At 46.3% G+C, this 27,408-nt stretch overlaps 1 protein-coding gene across 1 annotated transcript in view; it reads left to right on the plus strand.

Annotated features, from left to right (window-relative positions):
• The window catches only part of ADAMTS17 (ADAM metallopeptidase with thrombospondin type 1 motif 17), a 335,406-nt gene that overhangs the window by 3,066 nt on the left and 304,932 nt on the right, over positions 1-27,408 (plus strand). The window contains exon 3 of the mRNA XM_039235081.1: positions 9,151-9,316. Within this exon, the coding sequence (XP_039091012.1) occupies positions 9,151-9,316 (166 nt within the window). The remainder of the gene's footprint in view (positions 1-9,150; positions 9,317-27,408) is intronic.

Raw genomic sequence — 27,408 nt, forward strand, 5'->3', positions numbered from 1 at the left:
TTTGCATTGCACTCTACCTTGCTTTGATTTTGGTGCTCACATGCACTTGAGACAGTTCAGGTGGGTGGTAATGTGTTAATCACTGCCGACTGAGGTGTGGAGATTGTGGTGTGTGTGGTGTGTTTGTCAGGACAGGCTGCAACCACAGGGTGTGGGAGAGGAGTCATATCAAGCAGGAGATTAAAAAAAAATTTTTTTTTAAATGTTTATTGTCTTGAGAGAGAGACAGAGTGCAAGCTGGGGAGAGAGCAGAGAGAGGGGACAGAGAATCTGAAGCAGGCCCCAGGCTCTGAGCTATCAGCACAGGGCCTCACACGGTGCTCGAACTCACAAACCATGAGATCATGACTTGAGCTGAAGTTGGATGCTTAACCGACTGAGCCACCCAGGCGCCCCTCAAGTAGAAAATTTTTGATGTCCGCAGATGGGAGAGTTCCAAAGCCTCCTTGTATCCAAAGATCATGTCGAGCCCCAGGGCTGGCAAACTTTTTCTGTAAAGGACCGAATCATCAATGTTTTAGGCCTTGTGGGGCATATGGTCTCTGTCACGGTTAAGTCCACAGTGTCCTTTTAGCGGAGACGCAGCCGTAGACAGTAAATAAACAGATGGATGTGGCTGTATTCAATAAAACTTTATTCCGACCTTGAGTAGCAATTAAATCCTGACGCATCACAAACATCTCCCAAATGGCTTGGTGTACAGTGTTTGGTGCAGAGGTGGGGGAATGTTCTGTTCCCTGTTGCACAGCATCTGTGCTGTCTTCCAAGATGTTTGGTGTCTGTTTAAAGGAAGGAGATGCATGAGTAGCATAGATAATTACTTGTTGGTGGGGCATGAAGCACAAATCTCATGCTCCAGTTAGCCCCTCCTGCTTTTGACTGTGGGCCGAGGCGTGGGCTCCGTGATGTTCTCCCTGTCTCTGTCTTATCTTGAAAAGCCGTGCAGGCTGCGTTTCTTGGCTCTTCAAAGACTGTAGGTGCAAATATTAATTGTTTTCTGTTTATGCTTCTTCATTTTATTTACATTTCAGGGAGTCCTTAGACATCACGTAAGTTTTTGGAAGAGTTTCTATAATCATATAATTTCAAAGCAATGAACTTCGGGCATGTGAGGAAGGTATTTCCACCCCCAGAGAGTTTATGTAAGTTTAGATCAGCTGCCTCCTGTGAATCAGACCAGCTCATGGAAGGCCCCCGGGATTGGAATCCAGTTAAACTTCACCTGAACGGGCAGCTGAGCTGGAACTTTAAGGGATAGAATGAGTGTCAGTCTTGGAAGGGCTGTGTTCCTGGTCTGAAATGAGTGAATGGAGGGGAGGACACTTGAGGACAGAGAGCAGGGGAGGTGCCTGCCAGTGGGTGTGGTCTGCTGAATGGCGGCCCTTCTCCCTTAATGAGTATCAGCTCAGGGGAGTCCAGCCACCTGAATCTGTCCATCGCTTCTGGGCTGAGGCCGTGGCCTGCCAGTGACGTGCTGCAAGAGTAGTCTTGACATCAGACGGGACACCCAGGGACTCTGGGCTGTGAAACTTTAAGAAGCCGTGCCCATTTTCCAGGCCACCCCAGAGGGATGGAGAGGTCAGAGATGTTCCTCCTTTCTCTGGAGTCACAGCCACACTCCATGAGACCCTTGCTTGGAGTCTCTCTCGTCCCGGTTGGTCACTGAAGTTGACCTCCTGGCCCAGCCCACCCTGGCTCTGGCTGGTCTGCTCTATCACAGTCCAGGGAGCCAATTTTGTAGTGCATCATTTATGGTGTATGTGGGAGCTTTGCAAGAATGTTCTTCTCTGTTCGGTGGGCTAGACAGATAAAAGCAGAGGGAGGCTGAGGTCAGCCAGTCAGTGAGCAAGTGGCTTGGAAGAGGTGGGGGCTCCATTCTCAAGAGAGCCTGCCTTTGCAGGACTCCTCTGATGAAGGGGCAGGTTTGGGAGGTGGCTGCCTCTCCCGTTAGAGAAATCAAACTCTATTTTAATTGATTACAAAATTACCCAGCTTTTTGATACAGCATCACTTGATTGCACACAGCTGAATAGGAATCCGCCGTGGCAAAAATTGTATGGAGGCCATTTGGAAGGGAACAAATAGCCCAAGTCACGGTCTTCTACATCATCCTATTGGTACAGGTGTGGGGAAAGCACAGAGTCCTAAGAGATTGATCAGTTAAGATTACTGAAGAACTTACCACGTACAGCATAAGTGCATTTAGAAAATGCACGCACAGTTTTAAAGCTTTGTAAAAAGACAATAATTGAGTGGATATTAATGAAGGTAAGGAAAGTAAGGGAAAGGACTGAAATTTGGAGGGATGGGAGAATTCTGAGGCATCCCACCTCTTCCTCTGAAGGATGTTATGTGGCCTCGTGACTTCTGTGCTCACTACTCATGGGCATCACGTAGGCTGCGTAACCCTCCCCAGTGTCCTACCTATGGCACGTAACTAGATTTCCCCGTCTGAACTTTTATTTAGTTGGCAACATCTTAAGAGAAAGAAGTGCAGGATGGGATGATAAACCAAAGACGTCTTAGACTGATTGCATTCTTGGGGCTTATTTCCTGAGCTTTGAAATGCTGCAGCTGCCTGGTTGGGGACGTGTGCAAAGGGGGGATGTTTTGGAGCCAGTCCGTTGGAGGGAACCACGCAGTCACTGGCTATCCTTTCCCCGGGCATGCCTCTGCACGCAGATGCACGGTCACGTTCTTGTGCTTTAGGAAATGAGGCTGCACGGCCGTTTGGGGCTGTGATCCGAAGTGAGCCACCTCCTCTGAACGTTCCCGTCTGCAGCCAGATGACGGGTAAATAACATCAGCCTTATGTGGCTGTTGATAGAATGAAGTAAGATCGAGTCTGTGAAATCATTTAGGGAGAGGGCCTGGCACATTAAGGCATTAAAAACAGGTTTCTTCTGTTGCCCTACGGGGCCCAGACTTTTCCAGTTATAAATCAGCCAATCAGTCAGCACTGTTGCCTAAATGCAGATCATTATCACACACCTGCCTGTGGGAGGACACTTTGGGGGGCTCAAGGAGGAATACAATGTGGGCCCTGTCTCAGAAGGCAGCCCAGGTATCCCCAGGAAGGAAGGTGTACCAGAGCCTGCAGGGTGGTAGAGGGCTGGGGTGGGGTCTTAACGGAGAAGGGGGATTGGCGGGGAAGGGGTTGGGCCCAGGTTTTAAGAGGGAAGAGTGACAGCAGAGCCTCCACGGCCGGGTCTTCCCCAGATCAGGGGCCCACGAGGCGGCTGCGGGGTAGGGATGGTAATTTAAGGAAATGGTAAGAGATGAGCTGAATGGACAGGTGTGTGGATTAGATGAGGCGGGCCCCTGGGTACCCACCTAAGGCATTTGGAATGTCTCCTAGAGCAGCAGTTCTCGACTTTGAGCTGGCATCCACCTTCCCTGGGGGATCTGTTACCCTGGTGGGTAGGCCCCACCTCAGCGCTCTCCATCCAGCCTGTCTGGGTGGGCTCAAGAGCTTGCATTTCTAACATATTCCCAAGTGCTATTGTTGGTTTGGGACCACATTTTGAGGATCGCCAGCCTAGAAACGATGGGGAGCATTTCTGGCTGTTGACTGGGGCCCCTGGTGACAGCAGCGTGGGGGCCCCTGGAAGAGGAGAGCATTTGGAGGCACTAGGCAACAAGCTTAAGCCTTGAGTGGTGGAGATGGGAAGGAAGAAGCTTCTGCAGGAGAGATTCTGAAGGAAGAACTGAGTGTCTGTGACCGATTCCAGGGACCAGAAAGAGAGAGAGCCTGGCAGTGACTGGCCCATGTTAAGGATGGGGAAGCTGGCCTCAGAAGGAAGACCAAGGATCTGTTTGGGCACCTGGCATTGGCAGAGGCAGTGGCTGAACTTTGAAGGGGGGCTCTGGATGGCACCCCAGGAGAGAGACAGTGGGACTCGATGCGAGGGTTGGGGAGCCTCTCTTCTGCAGGATCTTCTCTGAGGCCCCCCAGAAAGTTGGAGGCAGGTGCAGGTGGGCCTGCGGTCACAGGATTGTTTTCCCTTCTTGGAAGCAGACTTGCTTACGCTAGAGGCAACTAACAACCCCATTTGCTCCAACCTCTCAAACCACCCACGCTTGCCTATCGATGGGGAGCTAAGACCCACACCAGGTAACCAAGGAGCCACAGCCTCCTGACGACAGGGCTCAGAGGGCTCCCCAGGGACTGAAACTCCAGTGGGGTCTTTATGGGACAGCAAGGTATATAGTCACGGGGCGTCCTCCCTGCACACGTGTGTGTTCTTCAGTTCTAGAGCATCCATATGACAGATGTGTTTTTTACATGATCTTAATTGTCTATGTGATGCTGACAAGTTGTGCTGATGTTAGCAGATGATAAAAACCCTTGTGCACTTTGTGCATTTTCCACACCACAAGGAGAGCCAGTTCTGCTTTGGAGGGTGGGGTGGAGTTAGTTCACGGCACCTGATTTGTAATGCTTTCCTAAGGCAGTGCAGAAACCCTCAAAGCAAGCACTCAGAGCAAAGAGAATTAAGAAGGAGCCATTCCGAATGGTTAGAATATCAGGTTATACCTGGTGGCATTTTATTTGACACACATTCCTTTGGTAGGAGACCACATCTTAGAACACTCTAGATTGCTCTTTTAAGAGCATTGTTTCGTGGAGGATTATTGTGTCCTTTAGAACCAGGTGGCCTCGGGCTTCCAATTCTGTCTGCTGCCAGTATTCCTATACTGTTGTGTCTCTTGAGATGAAGTCTGTAGTCCTCTGCCATGAGGCTCCTAACCACTGCTCCCTTGCTGCCATCAGTACAGCATGGGGACCTTGGAAGAACATCCCTGTGTCTCACTTCTCAGCATAGACCATGACCAGAGGATTAATGCAAATCCAGGTGGCCCTGCCCAGCTTCTGGGGCCACAGGGCAGCAATGGGCTAGAAGCCAGGGCAGGGGGCAGAGTCCCATGGTCAGAGGAAGGTCTAGGTTCATGCAGGCAGTTCAAATCCAGGCTGCTTCCAGACATCAAAATCAAGTGCATCTCCGGCACTCACTTAAAAGCTAGCACAGTGGGGGATGCCTGGGTGGCCCAGTTGGTTAGGCATCCGACTTTGGCTCAGGTCATGCTCTCACAGTTTGTGGGTTCGAGCCCCGCATGGGGCTCTGTGCTGACAGCTCAGATTCTGGGTCTCCCTCTCTCTCTGCCCCTCCCCCATTCACATTCTGTCTCTTTCTCTCAAAAATAAAAACATTTAAAAAAAAATTTAGAAAACAAAAAGCACAGTGGTTTCCAGCTCCGGCTGTACTTTGAAATCTGCCGGCAAGCTCATAATTGCAATGCTGGAGTTCTACCCCCAAGGATTCAGACTCAGTTGGCCTGGAGGGGGTCCTGGGCATTGGGAGTTTCCACACTTTGCCAAACAGCTCCAATGTGTGGCTGGGCATGAGAACCACTGAGTTAGGGAGACTACAGAAAGTTCATGCTGGTCCCATCCATTTGATTCTGTTCTATTCCACTCATACTTTCTTGAGGAGCTGCTAGGTGGCAGACACTGGAAAAATAAGGGAGGAATAACCGTGATCCTCTCCCAGAGGAACACATGATTAGGTTGTGACAAATGCCTCCTAACGCAGCGGAGAGTGGGCTGCGACACAGAATGCTAGTGAAAGGGTAGGGCTTTGGCAGGAAGTGGGAAGGTCAGGGGAGGGTAAGGAGGGCTGCCAAGTATTTGCCCTGGGCCTAAATTGCATGTGCGTAGGGGCGCACGGGGCATTTTTCAACAGAACATTTTATCATTGGTAATGCGATGGCAGGATGAGCATTAGGAGATACTTCAGGGATCCTAGTGACAGACAGACTCGGGGAGGGGCAAGACAGTGTCTTTCCTAGTGCCTGGCCCCTGCCCTCCTGGGTGCTGGTCCTGGCCACAGTTCTTCTTGCACGTCAGGTCCCAGTAGGGTAAGTAAGCCACTAGGGAGGATGCAGTCCATCAGTCCCCGTAATCACCTTACCATTATTCCCATTTCTTCCCCTAAAGGTGTAGGAACCAGCATGTCGGCCCCTCCAAAGGAACCTGCTGAAGCAGAACTGAAAGGGGCTAGATTATGCTTGTGTGTACGTACTTGCAGGCTTCCTCACCAAGGGGCTGGGCCCCTATCTTGTCTTGCATTAGAAGTACCTGCTCACTGCCACCCCCCCTTTTTTAAAAATTTATTTTGTAAGAGAGAGAGACAGAGAGAGAGAGACACGGAATCCCAAGCAGGCTCCATGGTGTCAGCACAGAGCCCATTGTGGGGCTCGAACTCATGGAGTGTGAGATCATGACCTGAGCCTAAATCAAGAGTCAGACGCTTAACCAACTGAGCCACACAGGATCCCCTACTAACTGGCATTTTACCCTGTGGCTTGTGAATGCAAACACTAGATCGGTATGCTTCCTGGCTTTGAAAGTGCTAGACCCAAGGGGGGCCCGTGGCCTCCCAAAGCCAGAGCATTTCAGGAAGAGTCCAGGTTGAGTGCATCCTCTGAAGAGCATGGGGCTCCTTCCATGCGGGGCTCATCCCACGTGCTGGGCCATCCCTGCCAACTTTATTTCAACATGTGGAAGTGTCTGCCACAGTCACGGAGGTGTGTGTTCTGCACTGAGGCATCTTTAGGTGTAGTTTCAGTGGAGCCCTATGTACCCCCATGGCCACCTTCTGCATCCGCTTCAGTTTCCCCAAAGTATCTTCGTGAACAAATTCAAGTTTTTACTTCAAAGGAGAGGGAAGAAAGCCATGCTTCCCTGCGGGTCACGCAGTGCCACTTTAAAACAGTTTTATTTGGGCAGTAAAATCTCTGAGTTGTTCTTGGCAGAAGTTGTAATGAAATGGAAACCTTGAGATCCGTGTAGAGCTGTAAGTAGGTCTCCCCTGTGTTTTGGGGGCTCAAGGTTGTAGGCAATCTTCTTCGTTGGTCCGATGTACTTTCACAGAGGCTTGGTATCCAGGTATCCTTTCAGAATGTACAGGAGGTCTACTGTTTGGATGGAGGGAGCTCTGTCTTTGAGATCAGAGGACTTGCTGGGAGGGAGAGCAGTGCTTCTCAAAGTATAGTCCACGGACCGGTGGCATAAGTATCATGCGGGGACTACTTAGAATGCACATTCTTAGGGCCTACCCAAGACGTCCAGGTGATTTTCATGTGCATTGGAATTTGAGAGCCCCTGCTTCAGTATGACACGGCCTTTGGAGAATAGTGTGGGGGAGAGAGAAGAGATGATGACCATTTTAGCCTGAGACTAATCTGCTTGATCTACTGGATCTGGTTAGCAAAGATGGTTTGGGCATTCACCTAGAGGAGGCGCTGTGTCCTCTATAGACCAGTGTGCAAGCATGGGTCCTCCTCCAGCCGCGGCCCAGTTGGGTTTCTTGTGGGGGGTTTATGTGGCTTTCTTGACACCTCAGAAGAGAAGCTAGTAGCTGGCAATCCAGGGAAGGATGCAAATTGGCTTTGGGCCATCAGCATTGGTTCTAAGAGATGGAAAAGTTCTCTGCACTCTGTATATTTATTTTGGAATTAATATTCATTCCACTAAAGCAGCAAATTAAAAATCCTAGTTCTTAAATTTTTCTGTCAATTTAGAAATCACATCCTATTTAGGTGTGCCTATGTGGTTCAGTTGGTTACATGTCCAACTCTTGATTTACGGTCAGGTCATGATCTCATGATTGGGGAGATCGAGCCCAGCATCGGGCTCTGCACTGACAGTGTGGAGCCTGCTTGGAATTCAAGTATACAATATGATTCAACAATTCTGTACATTTCTCTGCGTGCATCTACATAAGTGTACTCTTAATCGCTTTTATCTCGCAAGGTTTTTGCGATCCTTTTCAAGGAAGCTTTAGATAAGATTTGGCCCCACTTGTAAATTTGGTGATTTACAACTTTTAAACCTTTAAACCTGTGTTGAGAAACTGAACATATTGTTTCCTTGTCAAGTTTTTTGGTTGGCCAAGGAGCCCTTTGTAAATACACTAAAGCGATTCCTCTAAACCTAATAAGCTAGTCCTATAAACATGGGAAGTCTTAAGTTTTCTTACACATTCTTCTATTGCTTACAAACCTAATAAGACTTTAAAATCACACATCTAACTCCAGTGATGCACTTTAAACTAAAATCACAAATCAAATTCATTGGACACTCCGACGAGTTCTCTTAAACACTGCAAGTTTTTTAAAGAAAGTTTTCAATGTTTTATTACCTTTTTTTTAAGAATGAGATAGAGCAAAAGCAGGGGAGGGACAGAGAGAGAGGGAGAGGGAGACACAGAATCTGAAGCAGGCTCCAGACTCTGAGCTGTCAGCACAGAGCCTGACACAGGGCTCAGTCACAAACCTTGAGATCATGACCTGAACCAAAGTCAGATGCTTAACCACCTGAGCCACCCAGGTGCCCCAAACACTGCAAATTCTGAAAAAACATAGGAATCCCCTATCACAAAGCTTTTGCTACTACAGGACTGACTCCATCCTCTAATTCTTTTTATTTTTTAATGTTTATTTATTTGAGAGGGAGAGCGCGTAAGTGGAGTGAGGGGCAGAGAGAGGAACAGAGAGAATCTCAAGCAGACTTGGCACTGTCAACACAGAGCCCGATGTGGGGCTCGAACTCCCGAACTGTGAGCTCGTGACCTGAACCAAAACCATGAGTTGGATGCTTAACCGACTGAGCCACCCAGGCGCCCCAGGCATCCTCTTGAATTCTAAATACCCCCAGGGATAAACTACAGTTTTTCCCATTAAGGATGTAACCGTCATTCATTCCCAACAGTTTTGGTATTGCTTCCTCAAGTGGGCTTTTGGAGGATGATTTAAGAAATAATTAAAAAAAATTTTTTTAAAGGACGTTTCTTTTAATTAATAGTAGAGTAATACATTTCTTTTGAAAGTGAACCTGGAAAGTGGGTGCTGTGGTATACATCTCTGCACCCCCGAGCCCCCCCTCCCCAAACATGGCCACTGGGTGGGATGCTTCAAGTCACACAAAAGCGCGTTCTTGGGCTCAGTAAATCGGAGTAACCTGAAAAGCCAGAGCCCGGATGTGGGGACCAGGCCACGGCTAGGCCACCTTGCTGCCCTCGGGTTGTCCGCGTTGTGGCTGTGTGTGAAGGAGGATGACTCATGTCCCGTTTTCCTCTTTCTGGGCAGGTTGGCCTCATCCAGCTCGGGCAGGAGCAGGTGCTAATCCAGCCACTCAACAATTCCCAGGGCCCACACGGCGGACGAGAACACCTGGTCAGGCGCAAATGGTCCTCGACACCCAGCCCCTCCACCGAGGCCCAGATCCCTGGGCGGCTCTGCCAGGTTCTAACAGGTCAGTCTGGGGAACGGCAGGACTGACAGCACACACCGTTCGGCGCCGTTGCACATCCCCGAATGCTCTGAAGTCCTGTGAGCAAGAACTCACCTTTCCCTGTATTTTGAAGCTATTTTGTTTATTGTCCCCAAGGCCACTGCCTTCTCCTCTCTCTCTGGATTTTGTTAACATTTCATGCATGGTTCTAATAAGTCTCTTGGGGTGAGAACGCAGGGCTCTTGCATTCTGAGCTTCCGTTGGGAACACCTGTGGATTATCAGGTGTTTAAGAGTATGTCACGGTCACTGTGAAATGGACACTGTGTCACTAGCAGTCTTCCTCTGAGTGTCCCCTGATGAAGATGGATAAACGGTGGGTCACAGGTGGCATTTCCTCCCTGGAGGGCATGGGACCCCATGGCTAACCTCTGGGAGCTGTGCTTTTGGAGTTTAAAGACTTACCTGGATAAAAAATATATAGTGCATTGATTTGGTATTCCAACGACATTGGAAATACACCAGTGGTACGACTTACCTTTAGAACAACTTTGGTTTACAGGAACAAGCCTGCAGCTCAGCTCTCTTGTTGCTTGTAGACCTGATCTTACCCAGATAGCTGCCCTCTATTAGCCTAATCCGTATTCGGCAGGGAGGAATCTTGGAGGTGGTTTTGCTGAATTAAAGCCATCCCTGAAGCCCCAGGAGAGCTTTGAGTGGTGGAGAATGCCACCATCCATTAGATTTTGCTCTGCTCCTGCCTGTACCCTCACAAAAGTAGGTAAGGTAGACCTTAGCATAAAATGACTTGTGACTAAAAAAATGCTCTTTTTAAAAAACTTTTTTAATGTTTATTTTTGAGAGGGATGGAGCTTGAGCAGGGAAGGGTTAGAGAAAGAGACACAGAATCCGAAGCAGGCTCTGGACTCTGAGCTGTCAGCACAGAGCCCGATGTGGGGCTCGACCTCATGAGTGCGAGATCAGGATCTGAGCCAAAGTCAGATGCTTAACCGACTAAGCCCCCCAGGCACCCCTAAAAATACTCTTTAATGGGAAACAGGGGTTTGGGTAATTTGCTTGGTTGTATGTCTCGCCTGATGTTGGTGTGTTATTTTAAGCCACCTGACAGTCTCGGTGGAGCATTTTTTTTTTAAATCTGCTTTCAAAGTAAATGACTGTTTGTCTTTCCACATCTGGGTGCATTTTCTGCTGTTGATGTGAATACATTGTTTTAGAGGCAGGGGGATACGCAAAGGCACAGGGACTCAGCGCTGGCTGTCCGCAGACATCACCCGGGGAGCTTTAACAGTCACTCAAGCCTGGGTCCTGCCCCCCCGAGAGCTGCTTTCATTGGCCTCGAGCACAGCCTGGGCAACTGGCAATTTAAAACCTCCCCAGGCGGTTCTAATGTTCAGCTGGCGCTAAGAATCACTGCACTAAGGGGTATTAAACATGAGTAATAGCACCCGTGGGCCATTAGAAGTAGGTTTTTGCAGGTGAGAACCACCAGGCAGGGCCCCACAATGAAGTCCAAGGGCAAATACATCTCACTCTCACTTTTGCCTCTATTCAAGCCAGCGCTCCTCCAGCTGAAAGCTGGGATCAGAAACTCAGGGTGCTTGTGGATGATACCGTGGAATATTTGTCTCCCTCCCTGCTGACATGCTTTTTAGGGCATGCGTGATACTGAGGATTGCTGACCAAATGGTACTTTGTGCTCAGGTTTGCATTTTTGTCCCCGAGGCTGGCTCCAAGGCACCCTTTTGATAGAGAGTTTAGCCTGTGATGAAGGAAATGAACAAAACCAGGATGAGGAGGATGGGAAAGAAATGAAACTAAACTAAGAGGAGCCATGGGAGGAATTTCTGAATTTGCTTAAAAAAATCCTCTCTCCTTCCCCGCCCTCACATCCCCCATCAGTGTGCCCTGCTGTGCCAGGCTCTGTCCTGGGCAGGAACACGGACATGGGAGAAAAGCATAGATTTCCCTTCTGGCCCTTCTTGCTTTCTGTGAAATACCCTTTAATTTTGTTGCTGTGTGGAGACAGACAGTGGGCCTTCTGATAAGTTTTGCTAGTCAGCAATCAATTAGGCCCTGTCTAGTGTAGATTAACTCTCTGGGAGTTCAGAAATTTAACTCTGAGATGTAGAAGCTGAGAAAATCAATTTACTGGGGAACTAGCAAGATACATTTTTGGTTTCCTGGAACTATTAATTGGATTAATCATCCACGATTCCCGATGGGAACGTATTCTGTATGGCCAAACGTGGCTGTCAGGTGCATCGTGGTGCCTTGTCCAGGGTCTTGTGTTACCCCAACTTTGGACCCGGCTTGGGAGTAACCAGCTGGCTCTTGCAGTGAGGAGGAGGGTGATAATTCTTCCTCCTCCATGAAGCACTCAGTTTACCTGAGAGTTGAACTGTGGTAAGCCACCCTGTTCTCTCTGGGGACAGAGGGATTGACACAATGGAGGCCGCCTGGAAAGACCTACTGCCTTCTAGTAGGTACTACTGAGATTGCATTTTTAGCAGTCTTTGGGGCTCCCAGAGAGAGGACAGTATCGTCCTATTACCTTTACTGCCCCTTATTTTTAGGACCTTAACTGATCATAAAGCATCACTCCAGGTTGGAACTTGGCATGAAAAATATGGAGCCTGTGAGCCTTTCTTTTCTTCTTTTGTTTTCTTTCTTCTTCTGTTTTTTTTTTAATTTGTTTGTCACAGCACGAGGTTTTGAAAGGTTTGAGGGCTACTCCCAACAACTAAAATGTTACTTTGAATATTTTGAAATGTTTCTCAATTTCGACTTCAAAACTTTTCGTCTTCTATGCTTATTTTAGTTACCCATTGGATTCTGTTTAGAATATTCCCACTTAGCATTTTCATGGACTGTAGTAACAGTTTCGATCTCTGTCTGCTCCTCCGTCATGGTCGCTGTAATATGTGGATGGTTGAGGTAGTTGGCAGAACATTAATACTCCTTTGCCGCAAGGGACTGTCAAAACAGGAATTCTATCGTGTTTTGGTGGGCTCCTTATAACACAAATATGCCATCTGACAATGGTACCTGTGAAGGCATTGATGCCTCTCTCTTTTTTTTTTAAATGTTTATTTATTTTGAGAGTAAGAGAGAGCAGGGGATTGGTGGGGGGGATGAGGAGGGGAGAGAGAGAATTCCAAGCAGCCTCCATGCTGTCAGTGCAGAGCCTGATGTGGGGCTAGAACTGTGAGATCATGACTTGGGTCAAAATCAAGAGTGAGATGCTTAACTGACTGAGCCACCCAGGTGCACTTGATGTCTGCTTTATCCTTCAAGTTCTATTAGATTGTTTTAGAAGATCATTACAGTTACTTTGTAGTATTGTTTTGGTTCATTTATAGCATTATAAAGTTAATTTTAGTGAGTATTTAGAGGATGCCACAACTCGTCAGAAATTGTGTATTGCCAATTTATGCAGTAATTTGCATAACAACTGTGTTTATAATCTGTAATAAATGGTCAGGACTTGTGTTTTGCATCCATTAAGATTCGTTTGGTTGGAAATGACAGAAATCAAACTGGCTTAAACATTAACAACATCACTGGCCTGGGCTCTGGGAACTGAGGAGTAGAGCGGGAGGTTGGACCTCAGGCAGGCTGTGTAGGTGGGGCTTCTCAGCGGTTGCTTCTCTCTCTGACAGCTTGTCCTCAGCTGGCTTCTCTTGTGACAGAGAGGCAGCAGGGCTCAGGAGGTAAACTCGGCTGTTTCGTCTGGAGATGAGGTGGCTTGATTTGGGTTGCAATTTGGACTACTTTTCAGCTTGCCCCTGGCTCACGTGTCTGGAGGCAGAGCCAAAAGAGCTTCGGTCCCATCCCCCAGATCACCATGGAGGTCTCATTCTCTTTCATTCTCATCCTGGCTTCTTACGAGTCACCATATTGGTAAAAGTCTGGTGGAGTAGATTCAGGGCATCTCTACTCCAGGTCTGACCCATCATTTCAGCTCACATGGTTGATCAGATTTGGCTGTTTTCTTTCTCACAAGATCCTCCGTCTGATGTTGCTTAGCTCACCTGTGCTCCAGGGATAAATGTGGCTACTGGTCTTTGCTTATTTCCAAATCCCTCTGAAATTTGGTTCTCCTCCAAACCTCATTGAGACCTCAGCTGTCCAGTGGATAAAAATAAGGGGCACCTGGGTGGCTCAGTCGGTTAAGCATCCAACTCTTGATTTCAGCTCAGGTTATGATCTCACAGTCGGTGAGATCCAGCCCTGTGTTGGTCTCTGCACTGACAGTGCAGAGCCTGCTTGGGATTCTCTCTTTCTCTCACCCACTCTCTCTCCCTCTCTGCCCCACCCCACTCACACTCTCTCTCAAAGTAAATACATAAACTTAAAAAAGTAATTTCATAGTTTATACAGTGTTTTGTTGTTTCATGTTCTTCTGCATCTTAACTGGGAGAAGAACCCAAAATAAACGGAATTAAAATGCTACTTGGAGTTTCTCCATCTTAATATTTTAAGTGTTTATTTACATATAAAAACATTAACTCCCAAAGCAGACACCAATAGCTTAAGAATTATTATTCCAAGGGAAAGAAAGAAGAACATGCTAGAAGCCTGACTGTCTTTCTTGTGACCCCACAAGAGTCCCTTGATATCTCTGTGCCTCTCATAATTTGTTAGGGCTGCCAGAACAAAGTACTAGAGCCAGGTGGCTTAAACCATAGGCATTTATTTCCTTACATTTCTGGAGGCTAGAAGTCCAAGATCAAGGTGTTCCTAGAATTGGTTTCTTCAGAGGCCTCTTTCCTTGGCTTGTAGATGGCCACCTTCTTCCTGTGTCCTGACATGGTTTTCCTTTTGTGCGTGTCTGTGTGCTAATCTTCTGTTTTTATAAGGACACTGATTACATTGGATTAGAGCCTATTGATGATATCATCTTCACTTAATTACCTTTTTAAAGACCTTCTCTTCAAACACTGTACTCTAAGTTGCCAAGGGTTATAGTACACAATTCAGTCCATGACCACCTCTGTGTTCTCATCTATCTTGTCTGCTTCTCAGGGTTATTGTCAAGGGGGAACATGCAGAGGAGGGGTGATGTGATACTTCCAGCTGTGCTGGTGGGGGGCATATTCTTGAGAATACTCACAAATACCTAAAACAAATTTAGAAGACATTAGAAACAGGCTGTATGACGGGACCATTTCTATAAGAATAGATGTCATAGTTGGTTGGTCATCTCCTCATGTATTTTTCTTGATAAACAAATACTGAAGGAGCTGCAGAGCTTCAGACAAGGTAGAAAGGATTGAGCCACTCTGACCTTCAGTCCCATCATCGGCAGCTAAGTAATGTCATCCACCTCTTAGTGGTTCCATGAGTGTTACAGGAGATAATGCACCTGTCACTTCACCACTAATAAATTTTCACTATTGTTGCAGCCACCATGCTTGTGATTATTATTCCTTGTGTACCCAGTCTTTATTGTCAGGGAACCACTTCAATGCTCTTGTTCTGTATTAAGTGGGAGAGAAAGAGAAACCCTGTAAGGCACTAAGCTACGAGCTGAAAGCTTCCATTATCCTTCTTGGGTCTGTCGTTCTCGCCTCTGGAACAAATCCACAATGAAATCAAGGAATCTCAGTGTTTCTAGACCAGAAGTGACCCTTTGAGGTCATATGCTTACATTTTTCCTCTCATTTTTCGTTTATTTGGCCATTAAGTATTTGTTGACCCTCTAGACACTGGGCACTGTGGTGAGCTTGACACAGTGTGGTCCCTGCCTCTGGGGAGCTTATGGTTTGGTGGAGGAGATAGGGTAGAGGTAAACAAATGTAGTGGGTTTAAATTATTTTTAGTTCTGAAATATTTAAAACAGGCAAAACACACGTACACACACAAAACCAGAAGTCCACGAGCCCAGTATTCAGACTTAACCAATGCTAAGATCTGCCCTATCTGCTTCAGAACTTTTTTCTTTTTTGAGAGAAACTAACATTTAAGGACATGACTGAGTGTCCCCCCAGCCCCGTCCCATACCATCCCTCTAACTTACTCCTCAGAAGAAACCACCATCCTGAGGGATACATTCCAGACCCCTAGTGGATGCCTGAGACCATGTACCAAGCCCTTTACCTATGTTTTCTCCTATATGTATGTGCTTATGATAAACTTTAATTTATAAATTAGGCATAGAAAGGGATTAACAACAATATTATTTATCTATTAATAAAATAGAATGATTATGACAACAGGGGTGCCTGGGTGGCCCAGTCGGTTAAGTGCCCAACTCATGATTTTGGCCCAGGTCATGATCTCATGGGTCTGTGAGTTCGAGCCCCATATCAGGCTCTGCACTGACAGTGAGGAGCCTGTTTGGGATTCTCCGTCTCCTTCTCTATCTGCCCCACTCCTGCTGATGCACTCTTGCTCGCTCGCTCTCTCTCAAAAGTAAATAAATAAAGAAACAAACTATTATATGGAGCACCTGGGTGGCTTAGTAGGTTAAGCATCAGACTTCGGCTCAGGTCATGATCTCGTGGTTTGTACGTTCAAGCTCTGTGCTGTGCTGACAGCTCTGTGCTGGAGCCTGCTTCAGATTCTGTGTCTCCCCCTCTCTCTGCCCCTCCCTTGCTCACGCTCTATCTCTCTCTCTCTCTCAAAAATAAATAAGCATTAAAAAAAAAAAGATACTAACAACATACTGTAGTTAAGTTATGGGAATGCCTTTCTAGCACATCCTCAGTTAGGTTCCCATCACTTTGTTGCCCTGAACTCTGTCCTTTGTGTCTTCAGGCCTGAGGATCACAGGTCTCCTACTGGATTATAAGCCACCCTTTATTTATTAAATTTTTTTAATGTTTATTTATTTTTGAGAGAGAGAGAGACAGAGCATGAGCAGGAGAGGGACAGAGAGAGAAGGAGACACAGATCCAGTGCAGGCTCCAGGCTCTGAGCTGTCAGCACAGAGCCCAACACAGGGCTCGAACTCACAAACCACAAGATTGTGACCTGAGCTGAAGTCGGACGCTTAACAGGCTAAGCCACCCAGGTGCCCCTATAAGGCACCCTTCAGAGCATAACTGGGCCTGCCTTCAGCCCCCTGTGCTATTCTTTTCTACCTTGCCTTGTTCACCTCCTACCCCAGAGTATTCCTGCATTGGCTCACTTTACAGCCCTCAGGTCATTGGGTTTTTGTATTTTGTTCAAATTTATGATTGATCTCTATAGGAGGGTTAGGTCTAGCAGAAGCTCATTGGCCATACTGCATTCCATATGATACTGATACTTTAGCAATGGTTGAGATTTGCATTGTGGTTTAGAGTGTAGTATTTTTTTTTTGTTTTAATAAATGTTTTATGTGTAAATTTAAAAAACGTATTTAATTGTTGTGAACAGTGTTCTGTATCTATATTCATTAGCTCCAACTGTTGTGATGTCAAAATTATTCCTGTACTCATTATTTTTGGCTGGCTGGATGTATTCGTTTTAACTAGAAGTATGTTAAAAATCTCATAACTTTTGTGGTTTGGTCAATTTCACCTTTCAAGCCTATCAGTTTTTCACTTTATGTTATGAGGCGGTAGTGTTTGATATATTCAGGTGTAGGAGCCATATTCCTGGTGAGTTATTCCCTTTACTATCATGTAATGGGTCTTTTTTTTTTAATCCCTAGTAAAGCTTTTGGCCTCCGAGCCATTTTTACATAATATTAATACCATCAGAATTTCTGTTCTGGTCGATGTCTGCCTGATGTTTCCTTTTCCTTAGTTTTCTTTTCAGGCTTTCTCTATACTGGTGGTTTATGTATGTTTCTTAAAAGTATTATGTCCTAATTTTTTAAAAAAAATGTCCAGTTTGAGAATATCTATCTTTTCATTGGCAATGTCAGTGTTTTACATTTGTGGTGTTATGGATGTGATTATGTTTATTTCTACCATCTTCTATTTTGTTTTCGAATGACAATACTATGCTTTTTCTTTGCTTCTGTTTTTTTGTGTTTTTCTTTCCTTTGATTTCACCAGATATTCTCAGTTCCCCCTTCTTTCTTCCATTGATGTTGAATAGATTATAAACTTTCACAGTATGTATTTTTACAGTGAGATTGCTTAGATTTATTTATATATTTGCCAACTTACTCAGGATTATTTCTTGCACCCCACTTTTCTGTGTTTAAAATCCTTCTGGAAAGAACCTTTTAAAAATTGTTTTTTAATTTTAGTTTTTTTGAGTATAGTTGACATGTGATGTTACTTTAGTTTCAGGTGTACAACTTAGTGATTTGACAAGTTAATATGTTATGCCATGTTCTGTTCCATTAACGTTGCTATTACAATATCATTGACCACATTCCTTGTGCTGTGCCCTTGATTCCTGTGACTTACTCATTCCAGAACTGGAGGCCTGTATCTTTCTCTCCCCTTCAATCACTTTGCCTAACTTCCCACTCCCTCCCCTCTGGCTACCATCAATTTGTCCTCTGTACTTATAGGTCTATTTCTGCTTTTTGTTTGTTTATTGTTTTTTAATCTTTGTGAGTGGTTGTGAGTGGTTAAATTATTATCTTTGCTTTTCCAAAACTGCCCTTATTGCACTTACACTTTTGGTGCTGAGTGTAGAACTCTGGGTTCAGTCTTAACTCTTGTCAACATGTTGAAGACTTTATTCCACTGTCTTCTGACTTCTATTTTTGCTGCAGAAAGTCTTCTATCCATTCGATTACAGATTCTATGTAAATAACATGCAGGTTAAATCATGTTATCTTGGTGTTCTTTAGTATATCTATGGCAGGTTTTTTTCTGTTATTTATCCATTTGGGACCCACTGTTTGTTGGATGTGAGAAGTCATGGCTTCTGTCAGTTCTGAGAGAGGCCCAGCCCATCTCAGTTAGGAGTTAGGAGGGCCTCTTCCCTGTGATCGGCTTATTCCCCTCCTGAAATGTGTACTCAGTAGATGTGGACCTTCCTATTCTTTCCTCTGGTTTTGTTTTTGTTTTTTAAACTTTTTAATGTTTGTTTATTTTTGAGAGAGAGACAGAGCACGAGCAAGGGAGGGGCAGAGAGAGAGGGAGACACAGAATCCAAAACAGGCTCCAGGCTCTGAGCTGTCAGCACAGAACCCCATGTAGGGCTTGAACTCATGAACTGAGAGATCATGACCTGAGCCAATGTCAGTCGCTTAACCATCTGAGCCACCCAGGTGCCCCATATATACATGTTTTTAATGTATTAGGTCTCTTGTATTCTGGATAATTTCTTCTCATTGGTCTCCCAATTCACCAGATTTCTGTTAAATTGGGCCTAATTTCCATTTAATCGACCCACTGAGTTTTCAGTTTCAGTGATTAGAATCTAGACTTCTGGAAGTTACATTTGACTCTTCCAGTTCCGCCTTGTATTTTCATTGCACCCTCTTCTTTCATTATGGTTCTACCCTTCCCTTTATCAGATTGGTTATTTTGCCCTGATTATTATTATTAACGTTTATTTATTTTTGAGAGAGAGAGAGAGAGAGTGCAAGCAGGGGAGGGGCAGAAAGAGGGAGACACAGAATCCAAAGCAGACTGCAGGCTCTAAGCTGTTAGCACGGAGCCCAATGTGGGCCTTGAACCCGTATGAGCCATGAGATCATGACCTGAGCTGAAGTCAAACACTTAACTGACTGAGCCACCCAGGAGTCCCTTACCCTAATTATCTGAGGTCTCTTTTGAATTATTCCACCTTCTGAATTTCTTGGGGTACCTATATTGCTGTTTGTCACATTGGCCCACTCTCACTTACACTGGACCGTTTTCTTATGAGGATTGTAATTTTATACTGTGAGCTCTGTGTCAACATCTCTGTACCCCACTGCCCCATCGTCTGCAGGGGTGCTCATTACGCTGGGTTATGGAAAAATCTCTGAGTCATTTGACATGCGCTCCTGTCAGCTGCCCCAGGACATTTTCACAAGTCCTGATGTGACTTCTTACTTTCATGTTTTTTCCTGAGGAAAAGCTTGAGAGTGACGTGTGTTTGTGTGCAGCACAGGTGGGGGCAGTTTGCATCCGAGACTCTGCTGCCCACCATTCCCCTGGCATTCAGGGCTACGACCAGAGCCAGGTTTCCCCGAACTTCCCTGTGCCTGTGGGCTCAGGTGTCCTGCTGCTCTGAGGCCCTGGCCACATCTCTCTATCTCATGGTAGCAAGTGTAAAACTGGCCCTTCAGCCTTAGGCCAATATTTGGGCTTACTGTCTGCTGGGTTACTAAGGCCTCAGCTTACTCATTAACTGTTACACGTATGAAATTTCTCAGCATCTCTGTGCCATCGTTGATGACCGGGACCTTTCAGAGGGGCCATGCTGGCTGGGACCCACCCCCTGGGAGCTGCAAGTGTGAGGTTCCCCCCCTGCTGCTCAGAAAGGCCTCCCCCTCTGCTCTTGGTGCTTCAGCTCCTGCCCCCGGTCTCCAGGGCACTCCTTCCCCTACTGTTAGTCTTTTAGGGAGCTCAGTTTTCCGAGACTACAGGCCAGACTGGTAGCTATGCCCAGACAGCTTCTGCTTGGGGCTCAACAAAATGCCCATGGCAAAGGAACACAAAGACTTCCTTATGACAGTAGCTTTAGGAAAAAAAACCACATTAATACCCAGTAAATTAGTGCACTGGAGTCACTCACTATTTTTCATGGACCTACTAAGCACTGTCTCCTTGGTCAGTGTGGTTTGAAAGAGACCCTCTATGATTTTCATATTGCGTGGAACTTTTATTCCTTTGGGCCAGAAAGGGCCCCGTAGTGGCCTGGCAGAGTGTTTCCTGGGCCGCCTGCGGCATTTCTGATGAGTGCCCACCACCTGCTCTGGTTGGATCTGGCTCCCGTGTTAGTCCACGGCTGAGCAAGGATCTGCCCTGGAAGCCAGGGGTCAGAGAGACCCCCTGAGGCTGGGGACCCACATCCACATCTCCTGGCTGCCTGGCGCTCCCAGGGGACACTTTGGAGATCACCAGATAAGTGTTTCTTGGACTTCAGAGTCTTCTTAGGAAAGCCCATGGGGCCCCTTTGGCATCTTGAGTGTTTAGTAATAATTGGTTTTGCGTTTGCTATTGTGTTCTGACTTAATTCTCACAAGCTCGAGGGGCCATCTCCAGTCCTGCCATTTGCTTTATGTGAACCATGTGTTCATCCAAGTGCCTTTGATCTCCTTTTTATTTCTTTTTAAGACAAATGACTGAAGAAATCCTTTGGATTTTTGTCTGGGCTGTTTGGGCGGCAGGAGGAGACTTGGTAATCACTGTTTGGAAAGAACAAAATTAAAACCCAGTAATATTGCTCTATAAAATCATCATCATCATTATGCTATTATTATAATTATTGCCATTATTATTCCCCGAGGCTGCATAACTGTGGATTTGGAGCCTGTAAGATGCTGTAAAATGGACACTGCCTGTCCATGTGGCCTGGGAGTGAACATAGCCAGGGGGACAGAGCCTGGTGGCTTTGGGCAGGGTCTGACACCGCTTCCCAGTCTGCTAATTGCTCTACTCATATGCTTCCTCATCTGTAAAGGAGAGGTAATATTTTTCTCAATATTTTCATTTCACCAGGGTGCTAGGAGTTAAATGAGCTAATCAATGGACGTTCATCGAGTAGAAAGTATTATTAAAACACAAAATGTCATCTCTATGGAAAAGGTCCATAGAGTGGATTCTCTAAAATCCAGACCTCAGATGATGGCTGGAGTACAGGTGGTTAGTTTGAGAGAGAGAGGAGTCCCAGGAAGCAGGAAAGAGAGACTGGGAGGAGTAAAAATTCCACTGGAATCCAGTGGAAGATCCATTGGAAGGTGGTTGTGCCAAGGTGATTGCTGTGGGCTGTAGGTGCTTGGTTCCTATAGCAGCAACTCTGAAAAGTGCACGAAAGCTTCCAGAACGGTCTCAAGGATGCAGATGGGGCAGAGCTGGGATGTTGTCCGGCACCTCTTGTCTCCCAGATTTCCAACTGTTCTTGCATAGGCCAGGCGGACTTAGGTATAAGAGCCTGCAAAAAAGGAGAGCCCAGGGCCAGATGCTTGAGGAGGGGCACTGTTGGCACAAGCTGACCATCACAGTGGTAGCAGAAATTGGGGTGACATGGGGTGCTGCAGGGAGGGTACCAGAAGTGACCCTGAAGGTGTCCTGGTGGGGAGGCAGCATGAAGTTGGGGGGACCCTTAAGCATTTGAAAATGTTAATAGTTGAAGAAAGCTTGTTACCTTCTAAAAATTCCTATATATTCAGTTAAAAAAATTCTTAAATTGATTAAAAACAATCAATTGACCTGTGGTATATTCTTCCCTTACCTCCTCCATCCTTTCTTCTTTAAAAAAATGTAGTTGTTGAGCAGAAGAAGCCCCAAGATCTCCAAAGGAGTGGACAGGGCATTGCACACATGGGCCTCCCGGAGGCTGGGTGAAGGTCATCTGGAGGGAAGGCTGTCTTGCCTGAGGGACTCACTCATGCTCTTGCGGTCCCCTCTGGAGGCTCCGATTCTGGGCTGACCGATGGAGAATCAGGAAAAATGGGTAAACCAGACCTGGGGGCAATGTCTGAATGAGTCTCTATGTAAATATTCTTTTGCTTTTAAGCTTTCAGTGACTGTGTGGATATTTTCTACAAATTGGCTTGAACATGTCTTATTTTTGGGTGTCTGCGTTAAAACTTGTAACAAGCCCTATTAATCAAGGTGGGAATTTATTCACTTGGCCAGTGGTTATTTGAGGCTGCGTTTCTGGCCCAGTTCTGGGCGCTGGGCATCCTGTAGTAAACAAGAGACCTTAGCTAGTCCCTGCCCTCATGGAGCCAACATTCCAGCAGGGCATTGCTGGCAGGCTGCTGACCGGTCTCATTCTGGATGTGCTCTAGGGAAGCGGGCCCTCCATCCTCACTTCACCCCATCCTCCTGTGCCAACCTAGGGGGTGCAGGCTGGAAGGGTGTTCTTATTCCCAGTGGTGCTTGCTGGGCGGGATGGAGGGAGAAAAGAATGGAGAACCAAGCCACCAGCCTGATGCTCTGACTTCACGAACATGAAGCAGGGGGTGTCCCAACCCGGGCTGGGGGTGTGCTGAGTGGCACATTGCTCCTAAGATTGGAACCTGATGCATGAGGCGGGGAGGGGAGGGGGTCATGCCTCCTCACTGCCTGCCCACCTGCTGAACTCTGGCATGGCCTTCCCAGCCGCCTTTTGCTGTTCTCGGTTTCCTTTTACCTCTGGGATCAGATGGGCTCAGAGGGACTGAAGTGTCCCCCTCAGAACCCAAGCCTGGTTCATTTTCTCAGCCGTATTTTCCCGGCATCATGAGCACATTGCTGGCAAGGACTGCTTGCCCCTCATCCACTCTCCTGGCCTCCAATGCCAACCTCGCGGGGTGCACCTGTGCTCACTGCTGCCCTTCCTTTTCCTCATCGCCTAAGGGTCCTTCTCTGGTTCCACCCTGGAGCAGTCCCCACGACTCTCTTCCCAGACTGTGCCTTGAGCCCTTCATCTTCGCCCTGATCCATCTACACATCTCTGCTGGCTCGCTACCGTCACCACCTGCTTCCTGAAAGTTGGTGTTTCCCAGCCAAGTCCCTGTCTGACAATGGCACCAGCCTAATACCCAGTGTTCTGACTCCTTTTTCTCTAGTCATCCAGACTCAAAATTAACTATTTGCTCTGCTATCCCTGCCCTCTTGTATTCCGCCATATTTTTGTTAGCTGCTTCTTTTGATATAGTTGCAAAGAGCGTTGGTGTACCCATTAATCACATTCACCGATCGTTAACATTTTCTCTACTCGCTCTGCAGTTTGCTTTCTCTCTTTCTCTCTCTCACCCCCCTTTCCTCTTCTCCTCCTTTTATCCCTCCCCTCCTTCCTGCCACCCTCCTCAATCCTCTCTCCCCTACACACACTTTTCCCCCCGCTGAACCACCTGAGGGTCATTTGCAGACATTGTATCATTTTACCTATAAATACTTCCATTTATATTTTCAAACAACTCTTACTAACCATCCTGTATTTAGCAAACTTGGGATATGAGCCACTGACACAATGCCATTATCTAATGTATGATTTGTATTTAAATTTTGTTGCTAGTCCCAATGAGGTCTTTTGTGGTGTTCTGTTCTTGCTCCAGAATCCAATCGAGAGTCACATGTATTTCCAGAATCCAATCGAGAGTCACACGTGTTGTGTTTAGTTGTTATGTCCTTAGTCTCCTCCAGCCTGAGTCAGTTACTTAGTATTTGTCTCTCTTAATCTTCATGTTTCTATGAAAGACACAAGTATAGTGTAGTTTCTTTTTTTTTAGGAGGTCTCTAAATTTGGTTGTTTCTTCATGATTGCTCACACGTTATGCATTTTGGGCAGGAATACCACCAATGTGACATTGTGTTCTTCTTAGTGCATCTTATCAAGAGGCACATGCTGGCAGTTGAGCCCGTTATTGGGGTGTCAGCTTTTACTGTTTGGTTCAGGTTGTGTTTCTAGGTGAATCTGATGTAGAGTTTTGATCCTTCCATATACCATTAGCAAAAATTTGTGGGATATTTTTGAGACTATGTGAATGTCCTGTTCTTTTTTAAAGATTTTCTTTAATGTTTATTTTTGAGAGAGAGTGAGAACATGAGCCAGGGAGGGGCACAGAGAGAGTGAGACACAGAATCCAAAGAAGGCTCCAGTTCTAAGCTGTCAGCACAGAGCCTGACACGGGGCTTGAACCCAAACTGCAAGAGCATGAGCTGTGTCAAAGTTGGTCACTAAACCGATTGAACCACCCTGGTGCCCTGTGAATATTCTGTTCTTCATCAGACTTTTGCTCACTGGTTTTAGCATCTCTTGATTCTCCACAGACTGAATTATTATTGTGGGGCTTCAAAATGGTGCTTTTCTGACTCTGTTATTTCCTCCACATTTTTAATCCTCCTCTTTCACATTTATTTATATCAATGTGGGCTTGTAAACTCTTATTTTAGTCTACAGATACTCATTTATTTACTAATTTTTTTATGCAAAAACGGTCTCAGATTTGTCCACTGCGAGTGTACTTTTTTTTTTTTTTATTAATTTTTTAAGTGTTTATTTTGAGAGGGAGAGAAAGAAAGAGACAGAGTGGAACCAGGGGAGGGGCAGAGAGAGAGAGGGAGACACAGAATCTGAAGCAGGCTCCAGGCTCTGAGCTGTCAGCATAGCATCCTAGGTGGGGCTCGGCTCATGAACCATGAGATCACAACCTGAATGGAAATCGGATGCTTAATTGACTGAGCCACCCAGGTGCCTCTGTGAGTGTACTTTTTAAAATCAGATATAGATGTTTGATTTTCTAAAGGTTTTTACAGCACTGGGGAGACAGGCATATGTATGAGTGTTTTCTTTAGATATACTAATATGGTATATTATGTAAATCATACCAACCTTGAATTCCTGGTATAAGTCTAACTTGGTTGTAATGTATTTCCTTAAAGTGATATTGTTATTTACTAATGCTTTGTTTAGGCTTTTTGCATCCATATTTGTATGTGATGTTCTGTCACTTGTGTGTGTGTGTTGTGTGTGTGTGTTTGTAGGTGTGTGTGTGTGCTATTCCTCAGTTTAGGTGTCGAAGATATACTAGCTTTGAAAAAAGCGTGGAAGCTTTCCTTTGTTTTCAGTACTCTGGAATGATTTATGGATCATTGAGGTCATCTGGCCTGGGAAGATTTGGGAGAATACCCTCTGGAACCATCTCAGCCCAGTGCTTTTCTGTGACCATAGTTTCTTTGTAACTTTCCCTGTTTCTTCTATAAAAAAAAAAAAAAAAAATGGTGTAAGTTTTGTATTGCTAATAGGGTCAATTTTGGTAAATTTTGTTTTCCTAGCAAATTTTATCTCGGTTTTCGAATTTTAGCGCATAGAGGATTCCACCCCCCCCTTACTTAATGTATTAAATAGTTATTATGTCCTATGGTTCACACGAGATTATGAATTCTTTGGTCACAAGGCCTCTGGTATATTAATAAAGGTCTACTTTGGCTTATAGAACTATACGGAATTACCCCTTTGTGCCTGTCTTTGTACTGCCCTTGAAAACCCATCTTATTTTTGAAGGCCCACCTTAAAAAGTACTTATTCCAGGAGATCCACCCTAATTGTGTCACTGAGTTTTCCGGAATCCTGAGGTGCTTTGTCTGAATATCACCCTCATGTCTGTATGCTGTTTTTTGTCTTAATTGCATCTGAGGCCCTCTGGGTGGAAGATGTATGTATTCCCTTCCCATTGCCGCTGTAACAAATTACCACAAACTTAGTGGCTTAAAACAACACAAATATATTCTCTTACAGTTCTGGATGTCAGAAGTCTGAAATCCGTTTCACTGGGCTAATGTCAAGATGTTAGCAGAACTTCATTCCTTCTGGAGGCTCTCGGGGAGAATCCATTTCCTTGCCTCATCCAGCTTTTAGAGGCTGCCTGTATTCCTTGGCTCCCAGCCCCTTCCTTCGTCTTCAAAGCCAGCAACGGGCAGTGGAGTTTTTCTCATGCTGCATCCCTTGGATGGTTCTCTTCTTTGTCAAAACTCTCTCTGGTTCCCTTATGTATTAACATGTGTGATAACATCAGGCCCACTTGGATAGTGTCACATAATCTCCCTGTCGCAAGGTCCTTAACTTAACCCCATCTGCAAAGCCCCTTTTACCATGTAAGTTAACATTCACATGTTCCAGGGATCAGGATCAGGCTGTGGACATCTTTGGGGGGGTGGTGAGCATTCTTCACCCTACCACAATCATAAATATATTTCCAGTGTTTCTATGAGACATCTCATAAGTACGTTTCTCCCGTCAGGCTGAGCGTTGCAAACCCTATTGAGTAATTCTTTGTTTTCCTCTGTCAGTTGTCTTATGAACATATTCTCTGAGAGAACACGGGAAAACCACTCTAGGATGCACACATTGGTCCTCTTCTTGACTATTCCCGGTACTGGACCAAGAATGAAAATCTGAAATTCTAGTGCCGAGGGAAAAAAAAAAAAAAGAGGATACCAGGATATTTTTTTGTGCGTGTGTGTCTGAATCCTTTTTCCCACATGCGGCTCCACCAAGCAGAGGAATCGGAAGAGAAGTGCTGTCTTTCCCCAGTTGTCTCCCGGGCTCTTATGCAACACACGCCCGCCCCTCCTGGGTAACTCAAAGCAGAGAAGGCCTCCAGCTTAAATAGGAAAATCTGCTCCGAGCTGCAGACGGATCAAGAATGCATAGTTTATTATTTAAAGTGCACGCTGGCTGGGGCTGTCCAGGTGGCTCAAGGAAGCTCCTGGCAGCCAGGCCAGCCCTGAGGCTGGAGGAGGGACCGTGGCCCCCAGAAGGCGCGGCGGCCCCGGGCGAGCGCACGGCCCCCGAGGAGGCGCTGACTTGAGGTTCCAGGGGCAGTGGGGGTGGAGATCCGGGCCCTGCCAACTCCCACAGACGTGTCTGATTTTTGAATCAGCAGCGTCCATGGTTCATGTTCCCTCCAAGGGAGAGAGCGGGAGAGAACGTGTGACTGAGTGAAGGAGCACGCCCGGGCTTCCCTCCTGCCAGGGGCAGGCCGGCTCTCGGGCCAGGAAGTCCGGCCCAGGGAACGGGAAGGGGGAACAGACGCTGTGTTTGGAGCGACTGGTCTCTTGCAGAAACGACTTTAGGATTGCATTCCCCACCCCGCAGAAAGGTCTAGCCTTTTCAGTACGCTAATTTCTCATGGAAAAGCCCAGCAAAAAAAAAAAGAAAAGAAAAAGTCTCATCAGGACATCTGCTGCCCAGTTTTCTTGGGTGCTTTCCAAGCCACGAATGCAGCGGGTTCATTTCGCACAGCCTCCTTTCAGAGCAACGGGCAATTTCTTGTGCACGAACAGACAGGGAATTTGCTTGCTGGAATCGGTGTGGGTTGCACAAAGTGCCTTCAGGCCGAAGGAGCTCGCGTACCTTTCTCAACCCATTAGCAAGTCGTAGATCAAACTCTGTGTCACTGCGTTTGGACAGAGCCGGACAGTGAGCCGTAGGGGAAAAGCCCAGTAAAGCTGGGAGTGTTCCTGCCCAGTTGAGCAGAAAATACCAGCCATCACTGGTGGTCAGCCATGATGGTGGCATGGATGGAACCTGGGACCAGGTCTGAAGGGCCCAACG

Source organism: Hyaena hyaena, unplaced genomic scaffold, assembly GCF_003009895.1.
Source record: "Hyaena hyaena isolate Hyena2069 unplaced genomic scaffold, ASM300989v1 scaffold_95, whole genome shotgun sequence".
Lineage (NCBI taxonomy): Eukaryota > Metazoa > Chordata > Mammalia > Carnivora > Hyaenidae > Hyaena > Hyaena hyaena.